Source organism: Lampris incognitus, chromosome 19 (assembly GCF_029633865.1).
Source record: "Lampris incognitus isolate fLamInc1 chromosome 19, fLamInc1.hap2, whole genome shotgun sequence".
NCBI lineage: Eukaryota > Metazoa > Chordata > Actinopteri > Lampriformes > Lampridae > Lampris > Lampris incognitus.
The window spans coordinates 5,401,718-5,421,179 of NC_079229.1; the positions used below are offsets into that span (position 1 = coordinate 5,401,718).

At 47.0% G+C, this 19,462-nt stretch overlaps 1 protein-coding gene across 1 annotated transcript in view; it reads left to right on the top strand.

The window, feature by feature from the left end:
• Nucleotides 1-18,944, top strand: part of eya1 (EYA transcriptional coactivator and phosphatase 1) — a 37,297-nt gene extending 18,353 nt beyond the window's left edge. Inside the window, 7 exon segments of the mRNA XM_056299273.1 lie at nt 1,203-1,292; nt 13,363-13,421; nt 13,559-13,719; nt 14,060-14,174; nt 14,535-14,656; nt 16,140-16,240; nt 18,864-18,944. Coding sequence (XP_056155248.1) covers nt 1,203-1,292; nt 13,363-13,421; nt 13,559-13,719; nt 14,060-14,174; nt 14,535-14,656; nt 16,140-16,240; nt 18,864-18,944 — 729 coding nt within the window.
• The last annotated feature ends 518 nt before the right edge of the window (nt 18,945-19,462 follow it).

Consider the following 19,462-nt stretch of genomic DNA (forward strand, 5'->3'; position numbering starts at 1 on the left):
GATGAGTATTGTACTAACATGAATTCTTATCACAGTCTGAGTACACTGACTATACAAGTACAAGAAAAAAATATGCTGTGTTGTAAAGAAAACAGTCTAATCACCAAATTAAACTATAAGACTTGAAGACATGTTTTTTTCCTGAGCTCTCAAATAGTTTTAAATAGAAAATGCTATAGGCAAATATCATATATGTCTAGGCCGCCACCGTCCTCCTTAATTTTTTTTTTTTTTACAAATTGACTACAGATCGAGGTAGGGAAAAAAGTGAATATTTTTATACCTTTTTTTCATTTCCTGTTCTATATTCTGGGCAAAACTGTCATGCTATGAAGGAAAATGAACTTTCTAAGGTCATAATAATAACACGATTAACTATATATATCTCTATAAATGTCGCCCTGATATGTACATTCACTGTTCTTTTTTTAAAAAAGAAAAAAAAAAAGGCACACGTTGTTGCCGACTCATTAACTATTACAGTGTTGTTCGCTCTTCTCCCGGTTTTATCTTACAGACAGTGCGAGCATATCGCCATTACCGTGCGTGTCGCGTTACTGACGGAGATCACGATTTAAAGAGAATTTTGCTTGACGCAGCACAGCGCCCTTATTCCTTCTTGCTGCCAGCGGATAAAGTGATGCATTTTTTGAGGCGATGAAACGAATTCATAACAACACACCATCAGGGAAAGACACGAAGCTAATGATCTTGGGGGGGGGACATATTTGGGGGGGGGCTCTGACATCATCGAGACAGCACTTGAATGATGCATCGGTGTAAGTATGTGGAGAATGGCCTATTTACGATTAAGGCTGTGACCCCCGGCTCCTCTAAATCCCACCGGCCCTCCCGAGAAGACGCGCGCTTTTACTGCGTTCATTAAAGTCCGTGGCGTTTCTGATGACTATTCTGGTCCCTTCTGGAGGGTCGTAAACAAAGGCCCAAACTTTCTTTCAAGTCTGTCTAATGTCCCCCTTTTATAGGAGCACAGCACTCAGGAATTTAAGAGCAAATTCCTTACGCGTTGTTAATTGAGCTGCTTACAGTGACCATCATCACACACACACACACACACACACACACACACACACACACACACACACACACACACACACACACACACACACACACACAGCATAACGTACTCCTTATTAGGGGTTCTTTCTGTCCGATAATGTTTGTGTTCTCCCATTTTTCAGGATCCTCCAACGTCCGTCTCATTAGGCCTGAGGATGGAAGAAATGATTTTCAACCTGGCTGACACACACTTATTCTTCAACGACTTAGAGGTGCGTGAGTCTGTGTGTGTGTGTGTTTGTGTTTTCCCTATAATTTACGCTTCCCCCATGCTCACCGAGTAGTCTGTTTTCTTGCTCTGTCCAAATACCTCCACATCACCCTGTGATGTTGTTAGCGGTCAGGGTCCTCCTGTACTATTTACGTGCAGTTTAGGATGTATATAAATGAGTCACAACAGGAGGGTCTGCATGATGGGAGGAGGAGTAGGAACAGTCCGGCGTCGTTTGAGCCAGAGCAGCAGCAACCATTTCATAGCGGGTAGCCCATTTCTCAGTTACCCTGTCCCATAGTGGTGAGGTATTACCACCGACCCCGTGGGACACCATGAATTTTACATGCGCTGTCAGTCTCAGTCGTCCCCGGGTCGCCAGTTTCTGCCTCCACCCCACCCCCCTCCCTACTGCCAACCCGCTCCCATGGCGGCCGGTGCAATTTGTCAGGCTCTAGTGTTTCTGCGCCCATTCTGTCTGTCTGTGTGTCATGCTGTGTGCTTGGTGTCGCTGTCCACCTACACCACAGACCCTTCAGTCACGGCATGAAATAATCCAGCACCCCCCCCCCCCCCCACACACACACACACACTCCCTTCTCATCCCCACTGGTTCATGTTTGGTTCGTGTAAATTCTGCCCCCGGGGCAAAGAATACAGGGATCAAGGATGGGGAGGTGAGATGAGGGGATTTAGGTGGAGGGAGGTCTGGGTGTCTGAATGCGTGTCTGAGTTGTCTGCTCCACCCTGGGGAGAGGTGAGCCAAAGACCAGAGGGTCAGAGATGCCTATTGGCTAAGGCTGTGCACACAGACATGTATGTGCCACATGCGTGCTCCATACTTCATTTGTGCGCACACACACACACACACATTTTGCCTGCTGTCCAGGCTCAACTCGGGTTCGACCCAAATATAAAATCTGCTCAGACCAAATTATCAGCCTTATATTGAAATAATTAACAAAGCAGCAAGTGTCTACTATCTTCCCTCCAAATCTCTGACGAAACTTCCTGTTTATTTCGTTTTCTTTTTCTGTCTTCCCTCGTTTTCTTCTCTCGTTTGCTCGCCCTCCTCCCGGTCGTTCGGAAGCCCTCGGTGTCCTGCTTTAGGTCGACCTCGCAGCAGTGGAAATGTTTTGCCTGAGACTTAAGTGTGAAGAGATCTGCGGCCCCTATGCCAGGTCTCATTAGTTGCCGCCATGTTCTGCTCCTTCACATAAAGCAAGCTGAGAGGAGAAACTAAAAAAGGAGAGAGAGAGAAAGAAAGAGCGCCGTAGAGAACGAAAACGCTGGTGCTCGCCCAGACAGACGGGTGACGGAGAGATTCCAAACGCAGTCATCGTGATCAAAGTTAATTGGCTGCAATTGGCTGGTTAAATATTTCCTTATGCCCTGGCCATGTAGGATCCAGTGTAGCTGCACTTTATTTAATAGATGTGCCCCAATCATTTGAAAAAAATGGCAGTTTGTGACAACGCTTTAAATGTGGTTTTGCTCAACATCTGTCCCGTGTTTTGATTTCTTTTCATGTGTGATGAAACTGTTCGCAGATGAATTGGCAGCTCAGACTGCTTATAAAATTATTTGAATGTGCAATGCACATTTTTCTTGTTCTCTATCTTAGTAACGGAATTATTACATTTCATTTTGAAACTTTAAAAGCCTGCCATTTTTTTTCCCCCAGCTGAAAGCAGTTTCGTCAGCATCCTTGACGAAAATAGCGATCCGCGGTCTGATGCGAGGATGCATTTTAGAATAGCCTACGTGTGGGCGTCCGGGTGGCGTGGCGGGTCTATTCCATCGCCTACTGACACGGGGATCGCCGGTTCGAATCCCTGTGTTACCTCCGGCTTGATCAGGCATCCCTACAGACACAATCGGCCGTGTCTGTGGGTGCGAAGCCGGATGTGGGTGTGTGTCGTGGTCACTGTACTAGCGCCTCCTCTGGTCGGTCGGGACGCCTGCTCGGGGGGGGGGGGGGGGGACTGGTGGAGGGATAGCGTGATCCTCCCACGCGCTATGTCCCCCTGGCGAAACTCCTCACTGTCAGGTGAAAAGCAGTGGCTGGCGACTCCACATGTATCGGAGGAGGATTGTGGTAGTCTGCAGTCCTCCCTGGTTCGGCAGAGGGGGTGGAGCAGGGACCAGGGCGGCTCGGAAGAGTGGGATAATTGGACGGGTAAAACTGGGGAGAAAAAAAAGGGGGGGGGGGGTAAAAAAAAGAAAGAATATCCTACATGTGGCCCGCTCACCGAACGTTTCCCCCATTGTCATTAGACGTCACTGCAGATATAATTCCAGAAGAGGAGAAACAGGCCCTCTGGCCAGTGTATTGATCTCTCCTGTTTAGCTGAGCGGGGAACATGTGGGGTGTTAAGTGGGAGTTCTCAGCGAGGCCTGACCAGTTGTGTTTCCTCTCGGCTGATTTACAGTCCGTCCATCTCAGATAGAGCTAAATGGAGTCCAAACTATAAATACCGGAGCCAGCAGCAGTTATGTATTTAAGCATGTGCAGAAATGCATATGGTCCATCTAATTTAGTCTAAGCCATAAAGGGAGACCCCAGAGGCTGTGCAGGAACACAGGTGCAGAGTTAGTGGCCTGACGGTGTGTGTTAGTGTGCCATCGAGGTCTTAGCACTCTGTTGTCCAACTACCCCGTGCGGGAGTGCATTAAACACAGACTCTGACTCTTTGCTGCTTGCTGTGCATGCTTGTCCTTGACTCATTTGCTTTTATGAGACTGGAGAATTTCTGTCTAAATTAAAGCAGACCGAGCCATTCGAACGCCTCCAGGTTGTTTACAGGCCCTGCGAACAACACGCTCATGCATGTTAATTGTGCTCCACCAGGAGGACATGTTGTGTTTCTTGGAAAGCTTGTGTGTGTGTGTGTGTGTGTGGTGTGTGTGTGTGTGTGTGTGTGTGTGTGTGTGTGTGTGTGTGTGTGTGTGTGTGTCTACCTACGCATGTGTGTGTCTGTGTGTTCATGCATGCATGTGAATGGAGGTCGGTCCGTGTTGATAGAGCTGGTGAGTGACGATTCTGTAGAAAGTCATAAAAAGAAAGAGGGCATGCCGAAGGGGTCAACAGGGATCAGTTTCATCCTCCTCCCTCTCTCTCTCTCTCTCTCTCTCTCTCTCTCTCCTCTCTCTCTCTCTCTCTCTCTCTCTCTCTCTCTCTCTCTGTCTCTCTCTGTCTCTCTCTCTTTCTTTTTCTTTCTCACACTCCCCAGCCTTTTTTTTCCCCTCCTCTCTCTTTTCCCATTTGCTCCATTGTTAAATGCTGATGCTGTTAAAGGTGGGCTCTGGAAACACTGTACCTCCTCAAAAAGCCTCCCTATACACACACACACACACACACAGAAAGCAGAGCCTCGTGTATTGATTGCACTGGCTGCCCAGCGTGCGAGATAAGGCCGTGCAGAAGGGGGGCAGTATTGTATATACAGCACAATCTGTTTTTATCATCAAAACGCTTGCTCACTGAAGGGTGTATTACAAAAGTAATTGGCGGCAATACGATCCGTATCGATTTGGATGCCAGGTGTATTAATTTTGCTCAATAGAAGTAGTATTTGAGTGGCTATATATATATAGTATGACACAAGTATATTTTGGACATGACTTTTTTTTGCAAGGACTCACTTCAGAACTGCATGTGAGATTGATTTAATAGCAGCAGTTTAACAATTTCATTTTGTTTCATATTGCTTTGATGTAAAAATGAATGTGCATACTGTCAATACAACCTTGTGAAATAGTATAGTATATCGTAGCTCAGTTGCGACTTGCGTTATATGTAATTCCATATAACCTCTATGTGAAATATTGCAAACGTACAGCAATATATATTTTCATATGGTTCCTTTTCCCTTCTTTTTTCGTTGCTCATATACACATGTGTCTTTGGCGTATTCACCGTGACACGGGGTCGAGCGTAGTTAATTGATGGTCTGAAGCGATGTGTATAATGAAGTCCTGTGAGGCTGAGCTCACGGCGCAGACTGACAGCTCTGCTGTGACGCGGGGTGTGAGTTTACTGTAGGTGCGCTGCCTCGGCCCGAGCGGTAATGCCGAGCCCAAATGTGGGAACCGGGGGCCACTCTAGCTTGCCCGGTCCCCCCGTGCTCCCTGCTCTGTGGGGTACGGAGGCTGCTGTCTCCCTCCTCCCCGGGTGAGAAAACAACCCCTCGCTGTCTGGAGGAGAAAAGGGCATGGGGGCAAATCACTTGCAGGGAGGGGAGCAGTGAGTGGGAGAGAAGAGAGAGAGAGAGAGAGAGGCCTCCAAAGGTGGGAACATTTTAAATTACCCCTGTGATATCACCACATTCACACCACGTGCGCACGCACACACACACACACCATTTTTTTGCAGCTTAGTCACTAAACACTCTATACACACACACACACACGCACACACACACACACACACACACACACACCACACACACACACACACACACACACACACACACACACTTTTGGAGCAGCCCTGTAATACTGCAAACACACTGCCTTTTATAGCTCTCAGACTGCAGCCTCATGGTTGAAACCTCCTCTGTCACTCTCACCCAGGGGCTGGCTGTTAATGAGAGATGCTATGAAATGCATGGTTACGTTTACCTAGCCGCTGGAACGGCCCTCCAGAGCCTCTTAGTGCAGAGCCGTTCTGTAGGTTTTATGTCCCGCTGTTGGATGTCAGATCCAGTTCGTGCCATTCAACAACCTTGTTATTCTTGGTTGTTCTTTTAAGAATAACCTTTGCAGAGTGGAGTGGCGTTACATTTGACACACTGTTTTTTTAATTTTCAAATGAAGTCAATTAATCGATCTGTTAATTTAATTCACACGGAGCTGCGTTTAATTTGTTTCTGTTGAGGATCAGCACTCTTTGATGGTCGCGATCTTGGCCGAGTTGTCTCGGTGCCTTCGGCAAAAAAAATGAAACATTAGCAGTGAGTGACAAATAAGAAGGCTGTCTTTCGGTATATTTCGACCATGTGGGCTAAAGCTGGTTTGTGCAGACTGAAACGGCCATTTTCTATCGTTTGCCTGGCTCGGAAGGCACAGCAGCAGCCACCCTGCCACGCTGTTCGACTCTGCTCCCTCAAATCCCGAGGCGGAGACCGTGGATGTGTTTTGGAAAGACTAAAAAGAGACGGTTGGAGGTTTCAATGCCCGTCCATCCTCTCTCGACAGGGCTCTCTCCAGCCCCCGGCCGCGACCCCCGAACCTTAGCCCCCGCGTATCCACGAGCCGAGTGTACAGCGGATGGAAAGTGTAGCATTGGTAACTGTCGATGACGAATGATGGTATTTAGGGATGTATTTTAAAGGAGACAGCACCTGCACGGTATGGTCTGCAGAGGAAGAGAACTGAAATGAGGAGGGATGTGTCCAGGCAAAAGTCTACTTGGCAGAAACACTCATGTTCTTTATGGGAAGGCGTGTTTAGGGGGATACAAATGCTGAAATGTTTGAGATTTGATATTGCATTTAATATTATTCTCCTTGAGGTTTGGTTTGGACTTGCCCTGCCAGAAATAGTTAGTAATGGGAAGCAGTTCATCCATCAAGTGTACCTAATTCATACCTTTAGATTGTTTTCACTGCCTCCCCATGGATTGTTTTATGTCTTTCCAGTTATTAACAGAAGGGTTAAAGACCACTTTGTGAAATGGACCTTCTGTGAGTCTCATTTGCTTCCCCTCGCTCCCCCTCATTCGCCTTTCTCGATGGCGTGTGAATTTGTGTAAAAGCAGCATGGGGCTCTCTGTACCTGTTGCTTTGTTTTGGCGCTGCTGTTTGAATTCCAGGACTGTTGAAGCACAGATTGTGGATTGGAATGAAGTGGGTTCGAAGAACTCGTCTTTTGTTCCCACATCCTGTGGCTGACCCAGGTAATGCCCACCCCCTCCCTCCCCTTAACCCCCCTCCGTCCCATCCCAGACAAGGGTGCCTGTGGTGGGAACGTAGAGAGGGGAAGTTGCTGGGGGTCACAGACCACGGGTGTGGTGGTGGTGGTGGTGGAGGGGGGTGATAGGGGTGTGGTGGGGGGGGCGGGGAGGGGAGGGGGGGATGACAGTCTCTGCCGGTGGAGTGGCGGCATTGAGAACCTCGCGAACCGTGGATGAGGCTTTTTCACATGGCATTAGCCTGTAGGGCCACAAGGAATGCTCTGATGACGGCTGTTATCGCTCACACTGCGGCTTTGCCCCTCCATCCTAACCCCCCACCCGTGTCACACACACACACACACACAGCTCACCTGTAGAGCAGATGAGAGAAATGGCAACAGAGAGAGACTGAAGGTGGGGACTGTCTCTGCAGCAGCAACTTCGACCTTGGCAGCTACAACGCCGCTAACGGTTAGCTCATCAGACTGCGCAGACAATTCAGGGTTTTGGATATTGTGCGTTGCAGAACACACTCCCCCCCCCACCCCGCTATCTGTGACTGTTGCATTCACCACTCTGAGCGCTTCCAGGGGCCTACAGGAAGACTCCGGCCGTCATCGCTGATTGCTTAATGACAGATGCCAGGAGAACAAAGAGGGCTCTGATAGCTTCCTCGCCAATGAAAAGTTTTCAGCAGTCCAGGGGAAAGAGAATGAGAATGAGCAAGAGCGAGAGCGCGAGATAGAGAGAGACCTAAAAGACCAAAATGTTCTAAAGAGGGAACTGTTTATTTTCCTCTGTCTTCTCCTCTCCAAGTTCATCTGCTCATATTAGCCTTTCTAGGTTGCTATCTCTCTTGTCTTGTTCCACTGAGGATAAGGACCGTCCGACAGTTTAATGAACACAGAAGAACGAAAAATGGGGGGGGGGGTTGCTGATGAATTTAGCAGAAAGACAAAGTGTTTGCATAAGGAGTAATTGCAATGGCTTCTGGTGGAGGGTCTTCACTCCTGCTTACAGTAGGAACATCTGGTGTGAGTTAGCGGTGATTGTAGGTTTTACAGAGACCACTGTTTGCTTGCTGAGGGGAGAACGGGGGGATTCAGTGGAAAAGAGATGTTCAAAAAGTTCTAGGAAATTCCCAGATTGCCCCCGAGATGTGCGACCATTTTGGATGCTTGTCATTCAGTTGTTAGTGTCACGTATAGACGAATGACATAGCCAGAGTAAATAGATTGTACAGTTTTAACCAATAATGAACTTTAACGTCCATTTTCTCTGAAATTTTCCTTCTGAGCACTGAAAACAGTCTGTCTGTCACTCAGTCTGTACCGTTCGCTGACTCCTTGTACGTTGATATCAATACATAATTGATATCAGTTAAGTTACCTTCTCTATATATTTAGCAACCATTACAATTGCAGCTACAAAAAGAGGCGGCAATTAAATCAACAAATCATGAGATTTTATTTCCGCCAACCTTCTATTAAGTATTTCTATGAATTTCCCTCCATTCCCCCCCTTGTTTCATCCAGCCTTATAGGATTACCATTTCATAGTCAATCTGTGTCTCACAACCTTTCCATTCTGTCCAACCGATGCTGTTCCTCTATAAAATGATGCCCGTCTGAATTTTGTGCTGTTTATTCATCGTCCATCGTCACTGCCAGTCCTGCCGTAAGTCTTCCAGTGAGCAAGGCGAGTCGCTAACCTTCCCCAATTCTTTCCATCCAGTTTTGTGTGACTACACTACTGTACTTAACTGGCCTAAAGCTGCCCCATCCGTGGTCGTTAGGCTCCGTGGTGTTTACGAGGCCTTCAGAAGTGGCTCCTAATGAGTGTGTGTGAGGGTTACTGTAAGACATTACCCACAGCCACCTCCTCTGTTAGCCTCCCCAGTCCTCCCAGGGAGCCAGTGCAGAGGTTTATGCCAGCCCCAGCTGGGAGCAGTAATTGTTGAGGGCTGCACATTCTTCCTACCCTCCCCATCCCACACAGACAGACACACACACACACACACACACACACACACACACACACACACACACACAAGCATAAATGCGCACACACACACAAACACCCACAACCACCACCAACTCCACCCGCCAAATCTCTCACTGTGGGTCTTGGACTCTGAAAAACAACTGTTAAATAAGTGTAGTAATATCTATCAAATTAAGAGGCCATGTAAACATGGAATAAAAAGGGAAAGAGGCTGGAAAGAGCACACACGCGCACACACACACACATGCATACACACACACACATCAACACTGCAGGACAGCAGCTGGGTGACAAGAATTCAAAGCCCTTTGTTTTACTTGGCTTTTTGTGTCTCTAAGACATTGCCCATTCACTGAGGTTTGTAGTGTTTATTAGCTTTGCGGATTTGTTCAAGGTTTTAGAAAGAATTTTCATGCTCAGGCAGCACTTAACATAATAACATCAATTAGCTCTAATCACTGAGACATATTTATGTGTGTCGGGTCATGTTGGAGCTTCGGCCCTGGCATCCCAGAGTAGGGCCCTAATTAAAAAGCTGAGTAATATCGTTCTCAGGTATCTGTTTTGGTCCGCGCTGGCTGTCAGACTGGGAAGAGAAACGCGCATTACATGGGCAGAACAAACACGAGGGCCCATTGTCGTCCAACAAGGCCGTGAGAGACGGCACACAGCGAGGCAGCGGACATACCAAAATGAGTTGCGCTGAATGGGCGTGATCACAGTCAAAGAGGTGCCAGGGTTTTGGTTTGTTTTTTTTTCACAGTCAGCTGAATTTGTCTAATTCATCGGCAGGTAATTGCCGAAGAATAGAAGCATTCCAGTCACTTAACAACTGAATGGGAGGTTTTTGAATGGCGTCTTTATGAGGTGTTTAACCGAGGGTGCTTTTTTTGTTTTCCTAGACAAACAGATACGCCTCCTCTAATCCCGCTGTTAAGTACATCCTTACTCGTTTTCAGTTCTTTTTTTGTTGCATAGGATGTGCTTTAACTTGCAGTTTCTCTTCGAGGTCCATTTGGATGACATGCATGTCCTCATGAGAGAGAGAGAGATGCTGACTTTCTTTGCTGTCAGGTGAACAAATTGCTGCTCTCTGTGGCTGTTGAAGATCCACCCGCGGTCGTGTGGAAACAGATAGGGCCGACCTGGTTCAGGAGGCCCCTTTCCTGCGCCACCATGTCTCCAATTGGCAGTCCATCTTCTTAGTGCGAGGGGCTCAGAGCTGGCTCCATGTGAGGTCACTTTGGACCCCCCCCACCCCACCTTCACCTCGCTACCCCCTCCCCTCCACCCCCACCTTATCGTGGTTGCTGCTAGGGCCCTGGAGAAGAGAGGAGAGGAGGGGAGAGCACGGGTTGGGGGGGAAGGTCATGGGGTCAAAGTCTTTTCCTCTTTGGATCTCGGGGCTTGCTGGGAGAGGCTTGGCGAGAGAATGGCTGCATTAGAGCCGGGGTTGGGGGTCAAGATTTTAATTCTGTTAAAGAACAGCTGGTTTGAGTTTCTCCTCACGTCGGCTCTCCCCTCCCTCTCCCCACAAATCCAGGGAGATGAAAAATTTGTTCAGAGGGGAACCAGTAAAATAAAAAAGGTTTACGGTCCAAAGCCCTTACCCTTACCCTCCTCCAGCATTAGGGAGGAATGCAATAACGTCAGCATTTGGCCCCAGTTAGATTGACTTAAAACAAGGAAGTTCTTTCTGTGTTTGGGTGTCTTAACAGCCGGATGAAACTTAATTAAAAAGCTCAAGAAAGTGAGGAAGAGTTTTTCATACTATAAACCAGGGAAACTCTCTCTCTCTCTCTCTCTCTCTCTCTCTTTCTCTCTCTCTCGCTCTCTCTCCCTCTCTCTCTCTCTCTCTCTTGGCTTTCAACGTCCGTGAGATATTGCTGAATGTAACATCCACCAGGTGAACGCTAACCAGTTAAAACAGCTACTTAAACAGAGAAATGTATTTACAATACATATACACACACTTAAAAAAATCAAAAGTTTGGGGACACCTCACTGTGAAGATAAGAACTACCTTCACCTCTTAACACAACTACCGACTGACGTGTGTCGATTGAAAGATGTTTGAATCTTGTCACTTTTTCTTTGCAAAACCACAAAACTAAAGGACAAGCCTTTGGGAATAGTGATACATCCCACCTGTTACCAACTCTTTTCTGATGTCAGAAATCACCCGTAGCTGCCGTTCAGCTGTTAACAACCACCTTTTGGGTAAAACATTTTCAATATGTGCGTCAGAAAATAGTTTGGAAACAGAAAACTGTTACATCATTCTAGCCAAAGCTTATTCGACATGCTAAGGAAGACATGAAGCCGAGTGTTGCATAAATACTATTAGCATACTGCGTTGCATAAATACTATTAGTATACTGTGTTGCGTAAATACTATTAACATACTGTGTTGCATGAATACTATTAGTATACTGTGTTGCACGAATACTATTAGTATACTGTGTTGCATAAATACTATTAGCATAATGTATTGCACGAATACTATTAGTATACTGTGTTGCATAAATAGTATTAGCATTCTGTGTTGCAGAAATACTATTAGCATACTGTGTTGCATGAATGCTATTAGTATACTGTGTTGCATAAATACTATTAGTATACTGTGTTGCATGAATCGTATTACTATACTGTGTTGCATAAATACTATTAGTATACTGTGTTGCATGAATACTATTAGTATACTGTGTTGCATAAATACTTAGTATACTGTGTTGATTAAAAAGTATAACAGCTGATTTATGTCAACAAAACTTTTCAGGGCTTTTTTTTTATTAATTGAAAAGTAACTGAGAAATTTAAACATTACTTAGAAAATAAGAAGATGAGGCTCCCCACATGATTGACTGGTAGTGTTAAGATACACTGTTGAATGAAAACCGTGTATCTGCAAATTTAGCAATTCCTGCGTTAAGGCTTGTGAACTCCCAAATGTTCCTATACAAATGAAAAGTGTCTTACAAATCTTGCGAAAATGCAGCTTTTGGTTACAAAATTGTGAAATAGTTGTGTTTTTTGAACAACCCAAGGACTGTTTCTTGACCCTGTGTATGCTATGTAAGCTAGCTAGCCACTCCAGGCAGGAGTGGGGCAGAATGGAGCTCTGAGCCAAGTCCATCTCCTCCCTGCCCCATGTGAAATGTGTTGATCTGAATGCTGAGGCAGGACTCCCTCACATTTAGGGCTGGCAGAGAGAGGGGGTGGAGAGAGTGGAGGAGTGGGGGGGGGGGGCACTACAGCGCTCCTATAAATGGAAAACTAATAACAGATTTTCAGTCTGCTCTCTCCTGCGCTCTTTTGCCGGCTGGCTGGCTGGCCCCGGGGCTGTGTTGGTGTGTGGCGCAGCAGCAATCAGAGGTCATAATTTCATTGGCGGTTAGCATCAGGTTCAATTTTTCTAGTAGGTTACATTGAACAGAAAATCTGGATTGTGTTACTGTGTACTGGTGGAATCAGTGCAGAGCTGCAGAATCCCTCTCCCTCTCCAAGAGCGGCTAGGCACCCCAAAGGAGAAGGACAGTGTGCACACATGTGTGCAGATGCACACACAGTCAAACATGCACAAACACACACACACACTAATACTAATACACACACACACACACACACGCGTGCACACTCACAAACCATTAGCTCCAAGGCTATCTTAATTTTTCATTCCAAAAATTTGCCATACCCCCTCATGTTGTAGGATAAATTCCTGTTCTCAGACTAAGATAATCAAATGCCAACATGAGGAGTGATTCCAGCCAGTAGTTCGGGGCTTTATTGGTCGTGTCTGGGCATGTGCATATCTTGAGACCACCCCCCCACTCCCACCCCCTAGTGGTAGGAGTTGAGCAGGCCGCGCGTCCAACCACAGCAATGATGAGGTTTGTTTTTGTTAGAACAGGGCAGGTGGGGGCTCAGGGAAAGAAACGGGTGGAGAGCTGATTTAAAGCATGGAAGAAAACATTGGGAAAGCCAGGCAGGGAGAGGAGGATTAATGTTGAGGTGTCCAGCCAAAGCAAAAATTCCTGAGTAAATGATTTTTTTTTTTTATCCAATGATTAAAAACAACCTGAGTCATTTTTGTTCCAAAAGAAAGATTTCTAAAAGTTTTAAAAAAGTATGGATCTCAGCATATTCGTAATGCCTGTGTTGTGTTTTTCAGGAATGCGACCAGGTCCATATTGACGATGTGTCCTCTGATGACAACGGTCAGGATCTAAGGTAAGAACCCTCATCACAGTGTGATGACATAATGACTCTGTACCACGTGATTTCCACCCATAACTAGTGGAGCAGTGTGTGTTAACAGATTCCCTCTCTCTCTCTCCTCCCACCCCCCCTCTTTGTTTCATGGCCAGTACGTATAACTTCAGTTCTGATGGCTTCCACGCGGCAGCGACCAGTGCCAACCTGTGTCTTGCCACGGGCGTGAGGGGAGGTGTGGACTGGATGAGAAAACTGGCCTTCCGTTATAGACGAGTAAAAGAAATCTACACCACCTACAAAAATAACGTAGGAGGTAATCCCCAGCAAACAGTGCTGCTCAACACCTTTGAGTGAGAAAGAGTGTCAGGACATACTTGCCCTCATTGTGGGGGGTGTGTACTTGTGGATATGTGTGTGTTTGTTTTCTTATGTATATATGAGGGACAGAGAGAAAGAGATAGAGAGATATACCTACATAAATACATGCGTGTGTGTGTATGTGTGTGTGTGCGTGCGTGCGTGCGTGTGTGTGCAAGCTGCAGGGTTGTTTTAAAAACATATGTGCCTCACCACTTGGTCAGGGTAAATTTTGAAAATTTCAATGGTATTTTGAGGGCTGGTCCAACCCAAACAACGTTACCCCTGCGTTTCAGGTCTGCTGGGCCCGGCCAAAAGGGAAGCCTGGTTGCAATTGCGAGCAGAAATTGAAGCCTTGACGGACTCCTGGTTAACTCTGGCACTGAAAGCACTAACATTAATCCACTCAAGGTAGGACTCCACTGAGGAAAATTGTACCCAGTTCCATACCGCACATATATAAACTAGCATGTGGTGTAAATAAGTCAACTCCATACTCCCAAATCATTAAAGCAAACACCCAAGGTCAGTGTTTGTCTCTTAGATAGCCCCCGTCTACCGATTTTAAATGATAGCGTGTGGAGGAAGCTCGCTAAGATGTTTTTAAAGAAGCAGTTGAGGTTTAATCCCTCACTGCAGGACAGCTAGGTGCTGTGTGAGTAGCTGATAGATCGCTTTGTCTGTAATTTTTCAGCTCTGTGTTTTTCTTTTGTCCTCGCTCTGGGTGAATTACAGTGATGTCATCCCCCCCCCCATCCCCTTCTCCCATAGGTCAAACTGTGTGAATATCCTTGTGACCACCACGCAGCTCATCCCTGCCCTGGCGAAGGTCCTGCTCTACGGCCTGGGCATAGTCTTTCCCATCGAGAATATTTATAGCGCAACAAAAATAGGTAAATGGCGCATTTTGTGTCCAGTTGCGACATCTTTGCGTGATTCCCCCCCTCCCCATCTTGAGATGCGGATCAGACACAGCATGCGCATCTCCTGTTCCTCCATTTCATTCCTCGGTCACTCCCTTCTATTTATATTTACTCATTTGCCAGATTCTTTTACCCAAAAAAAAAAAAAACATGGAAGTGATCAGTAGATAAATCTGAATGTTAACAACTGTCGCCAAAAAGCTCTACATAGTAATTATATCATAGTAGTACTGTATGAGGTAAGTAGTAGTGCATTTGCGTCATAGTAATTATAGTAGTGCTATGTGAAGTTAAGTAGTAGTAATACACTTGCTACGTTGAAGTCATATCATAGTAGTACTGTATGAAGTAAGCAGTTGCAGTACATTTACCGCCGTACACAGTAACCATATGACCAGGAGTGCATGTCAAGCCGAGAGCGTTTAGTGTAAGTGCATCTTTTATCGTCAAGAGGCGGTGAATATGAAAATCAAAGTACAAAACAGATTAATGTTGGCATAAAGCAGTAAAACAGGTAGATTACACTACGAGAGCATAAAAATGGCAACCGCAAGTCACAGACGGCTCACGTCGCTCCACGTCATGATGTGGGCAGTCGTCATTCTCACAGCAGGGACAATACACCCATCGACAGTGAAGCACGAATTATCTAATGTGATGCGGGCAAGAGACAGACACAAAAAGAAGGAGAGAGAGTTATGGAGTGGGTGGGAGACTGAGGACATTGGAGAGGGTTGATGTTCTTCTATGAAGGAAGAGGTCTAATCAGCCTTGGATTATTTTCCTGGAGCTGGGCCGTGCCTGGGCCTCCCCGGGCCTCCCCTGCTCAGGCGCTGCATATGAAACCACTTCTGCACATTTATGTCATTCCGTGGCAACAGCGCACCCCACCCACACCCCAACCCCAGCCCGACCCCCTTCCTCACCCCCTCCCTCCCTCCAATACTTCCCCTACTTTTCACTGTTTCAAATGCAAAGTAAACACCAAGCCTCGCTCCCGCCCCATTTTTCAGGCTGATCGGCGTGGAGTCGGAGGAGAGCGTGGCTTGGGGATCCTCGGAGCGCTAAGCCTACCGGTTCCTGGACCCGGGCCCCTGTAGCATGCGAGACTGATTTGAGCTGGTTTAAAGTCCATCTGTCCCAGGTTTGCCGCGGAGAGGGACACAGTTAATGCTTTTCAGATTGCCTTTATCTGGAGGCTGATCTTATCCAGTCCCCTCGCTGAGCCCAAAGTGTTTACACTCCGTCCTGTTTTGTGCGCGTGGTGTTTTAAAAGGGGTTCTTGTCCCACAAAACACACACACACCTGCACCCTCATGTGCTTCTGCCTTAACTTGATGGATAGTTCATTGCCGGTGTGCATTGGTGTGTGTGCGTATGTGTATTCTGCCTGTGTGTGTCTGCACGCATACACACAAAACTCTGCCTGAATGCCTTGTCTTGTCCTCCACAGGGAAGGAGAGCTGCTTTGAGAGAGTAATTCAAAGGTTCGGGAGGAAAGTTGTTTACGTCGTAGTCGGAGATGGTGTCGAAGAGGAGCAAGGCTCAAAAAAGGTAAGTGGGTCTCCGACGTGGAGTAATAAACATTGTCATATACAAGAAGGTGTCCACTGATGTTAATGTACATCCACAGGAAATACACGGCGAACGAAGAGCAGGTAGCCTTTGCACCCTCGATGGCGTTTGTAAGGTCAGGAGTTCAATTATGAATGCTTTAAGTGCACAAAACATACCTGCCATACCTGTGTGAAGAAAGGAGTGGGCGCTCCGGTTTTCCTCTCCAACCCATTCTTGCATTACTTTCATCCGTTTATCCTCTTATGGGCCGTCCAAGTACGAGTGAGAAAGCCTGCAGTATGTAATCAGCCCCCACCCTCCCGCCATCTCAGGTTTACAGAGCAGGGGTGGGGAGAGATGGCATAATTATATATTCCTGCCCGGTGCCCTGGGCAGCGTGAATACTGTACGTGTAACGCTAGACAGGCCCTTTCAGGCATGTTCAACACGCACCGTAAATAGAAGGCGCGGTGAAGGGGCTTAAATCCGTGTTGATGAAACAGGAATATTTACTGCAATGACAGGCCTATTAGCAGGGGGCCGAACACGAAAAGAGGGCAGCCGACTACGTCTTTTGAGAGTCTTTCCAGAAACATGACGGGACCTCAGACATCTTCGTTCGGGTGATTTTGACATCTGACTTGGCTTTTTTTTCTTCTTTTTTTTTTTTACCTCATCAGAAGATTTATGTTACCTGTTGGCTCTTGCCAATAATTGTGTATTCAGCCCTCTGCCAAGTTTGGGTGCGTAAATCGAATGCCGCCTTGCAAGCGGCACAAAGCAAAATACTCATTAGCTAATTAACAGCTGACAGTTCGGGTGTAGCACACTGTCACGGTGCAGACGCAGAGTTTCCCTTTGAAAAGCCTCCGGCTCTTCTTTCACCTGTTTGTGAGAAGGCGATGAGGGGCGCTGTAGCCAGGGATGAGGGATGACTAGGAAGAGGTAGCAGGGAGAAACTTCCCTTTTTTCTTCCCTTTACCGTGGTTAAATATGTGTAAACCAATAGCCCTTTATCATGAAAGGGCTAAAACGGCTTGGGAATACGGTCTTCGGGGATGGATGTCTGCAGAAAAAGAAAAGATGCAAATATTTTTACTCAAGACTTGAGTTATTGGACTCTGACGCTGATGGAAGGATAAGGCACCCCCCCCCCCCCCATCTGAGTATGTGTGAGTCCCATGACACGCCGTGCGGTAAAAGGTTTCTATGTCAACATCAGAGAGGACGAAAAATAACACAACAATTTCACCCGTCTGGAGGCGCGTATCAGACGTGACACTGTGTGGAACTACAAAAGCAGAACGTCGAAAAACTTTCACCGGCCCACCGTTCCTCATTCCTGTCCCCCCCCCCCCCCAAAAAAAACACACACACAAAACCTCCACAAACCCTGAAACAATTGTGCCTCCAGTTATTACCGATGCCAGGGAGAGGAGGGCCCGATAACATCACCAGCTTTTAAACTTAAAAGCAGAGACAATTTACAAAACAAAAAGCAAAGAGCTTTTTAAGGGTCAGTGCAGGCTCTCCTAGGCGGAACATATGCCTGGGAGAGGCCATACCTTTGATAAGGGGAAGGTAATGGTCTGCACACACACACACACACACACACACACACATCGAGGGGCTGAGGACTCTACCTGACAAGCCCCTTTCATTCTCCCCGACTCAGGTTTCTCCCCCGGCCTCTTCTTGGGAACAACAGCTCATTTGCACTGTCCTTAATAGACATTGGCAGACAGGGGGGGTTCCCTTAAAAAGACACTGCGGGCCAGTTCATTCCTGTTGTGGTTGAGGGTCCCTATACTGGTTCGGTTTGGTGGTGGGAGACTCTGAGGCAGTCGCTCGATCCGCCGGTCGAGTTAATTGGAGGTATAGATGTACTGTTAAACAGGGATGTAACCAATATGCACAGAGGGGGGAGAGAGCGAGAGAGAGAGAGAAGTGCTCTGGTTTTGTTTTTTCCTTTCTTTTCTGGGGAAATGGACGAGGATCATTCGCTCACACACAGGCTCACGTCACTGTGTTTTATGACCTATTAAACACACAGTGTTCTCAGCGCTGCTTATCATCGGCGACCTACGTTTTGAAAGAAATAAACGGAAAGAGAATCGAAGGGTTTTATTTGTGACATGAGCTGAAAGCCGTGATTTCCCCAATCCGCCCCCTCCCTCCTGCAGCGAGAACTACAAACAAGGTGCAGCAGCCATTGTCGCCTGTGTGCCGTCAGCTCGGCAGTAAACAGTCCCCACCCTTGTCAAAATGACATCCTCAGACCAAAGCTAACACAGCCAATCTAATGTATAGCAAACTACATCAGACTCTATGGGAACTCTGTCGGACTGTAATATTGGTTGTAGAATTGGTAGAAGCAGAATCTCCACATTGTTGTAATGGTTTACCGCTGCATCCGTGTTCATCCTACCTGGTCAGAAATGTTGATAGTGGTATACGTAGAGTGTCTCCAAGCATGGTAGAAGATGCCAGTTATTATTATGTAACCTGTGCCATGGTCCAGATGGATAACTATTATTAATGGAGGAAAATCAATTTTATGTAAATAACGCATAGTTCTGTCTTACAGTGTCTGATGTTTGCTCCTGTTTGCTTCCTGCAGCACAACATGCCCTTCTGGAGGATCTCCAGCCATTCAGACCTCATGGCCCTTCACCATGCTCTGGACCTGGAGTACTTGTAGCACTGCACCACCGTCAAACCGCCCGCTCCGCTCCAGCACGCCCGGCCCGACCTTTGACCTGACACACCTCCAGCACCCATCCCTGGGCCCGCTGTAGACCCCAACAGCCCAGAGCCCGCCGCCCCCGCCCCACCCGCCGTGTTGCCTGGCGTCAGCTTTTCACTACGCAGAAAGAAAAGAAAAGGAGAACGGAGGAAAAAAAAAGAGAGAAAGAAAGGGAGAAGCTGAGCGACTCAGTCAACGTGCTGACATACGGTCACAATTTGTCTTAACCCTAAACTTTTTTTCTTTTTCTTTTTTTTTTTTTGTTGGAGGTGAAAAGAAAGAAGTGAATTTATGGCACTGCAGCTGCTTGCCCTGGTTACTGTGAATTGGCTGCTTTCTGAAGCCGTCAAAGTGTTTTACGGCCCCTGTCTGTGCTGGGACTCTGTCAGGGTTCACACCTGTGAGGGGAGCAGAGCTACTGATGGCCTCGCCTCGCCACACGGAGCGCGGCGACGGTTAAACCAGCGGGCCCA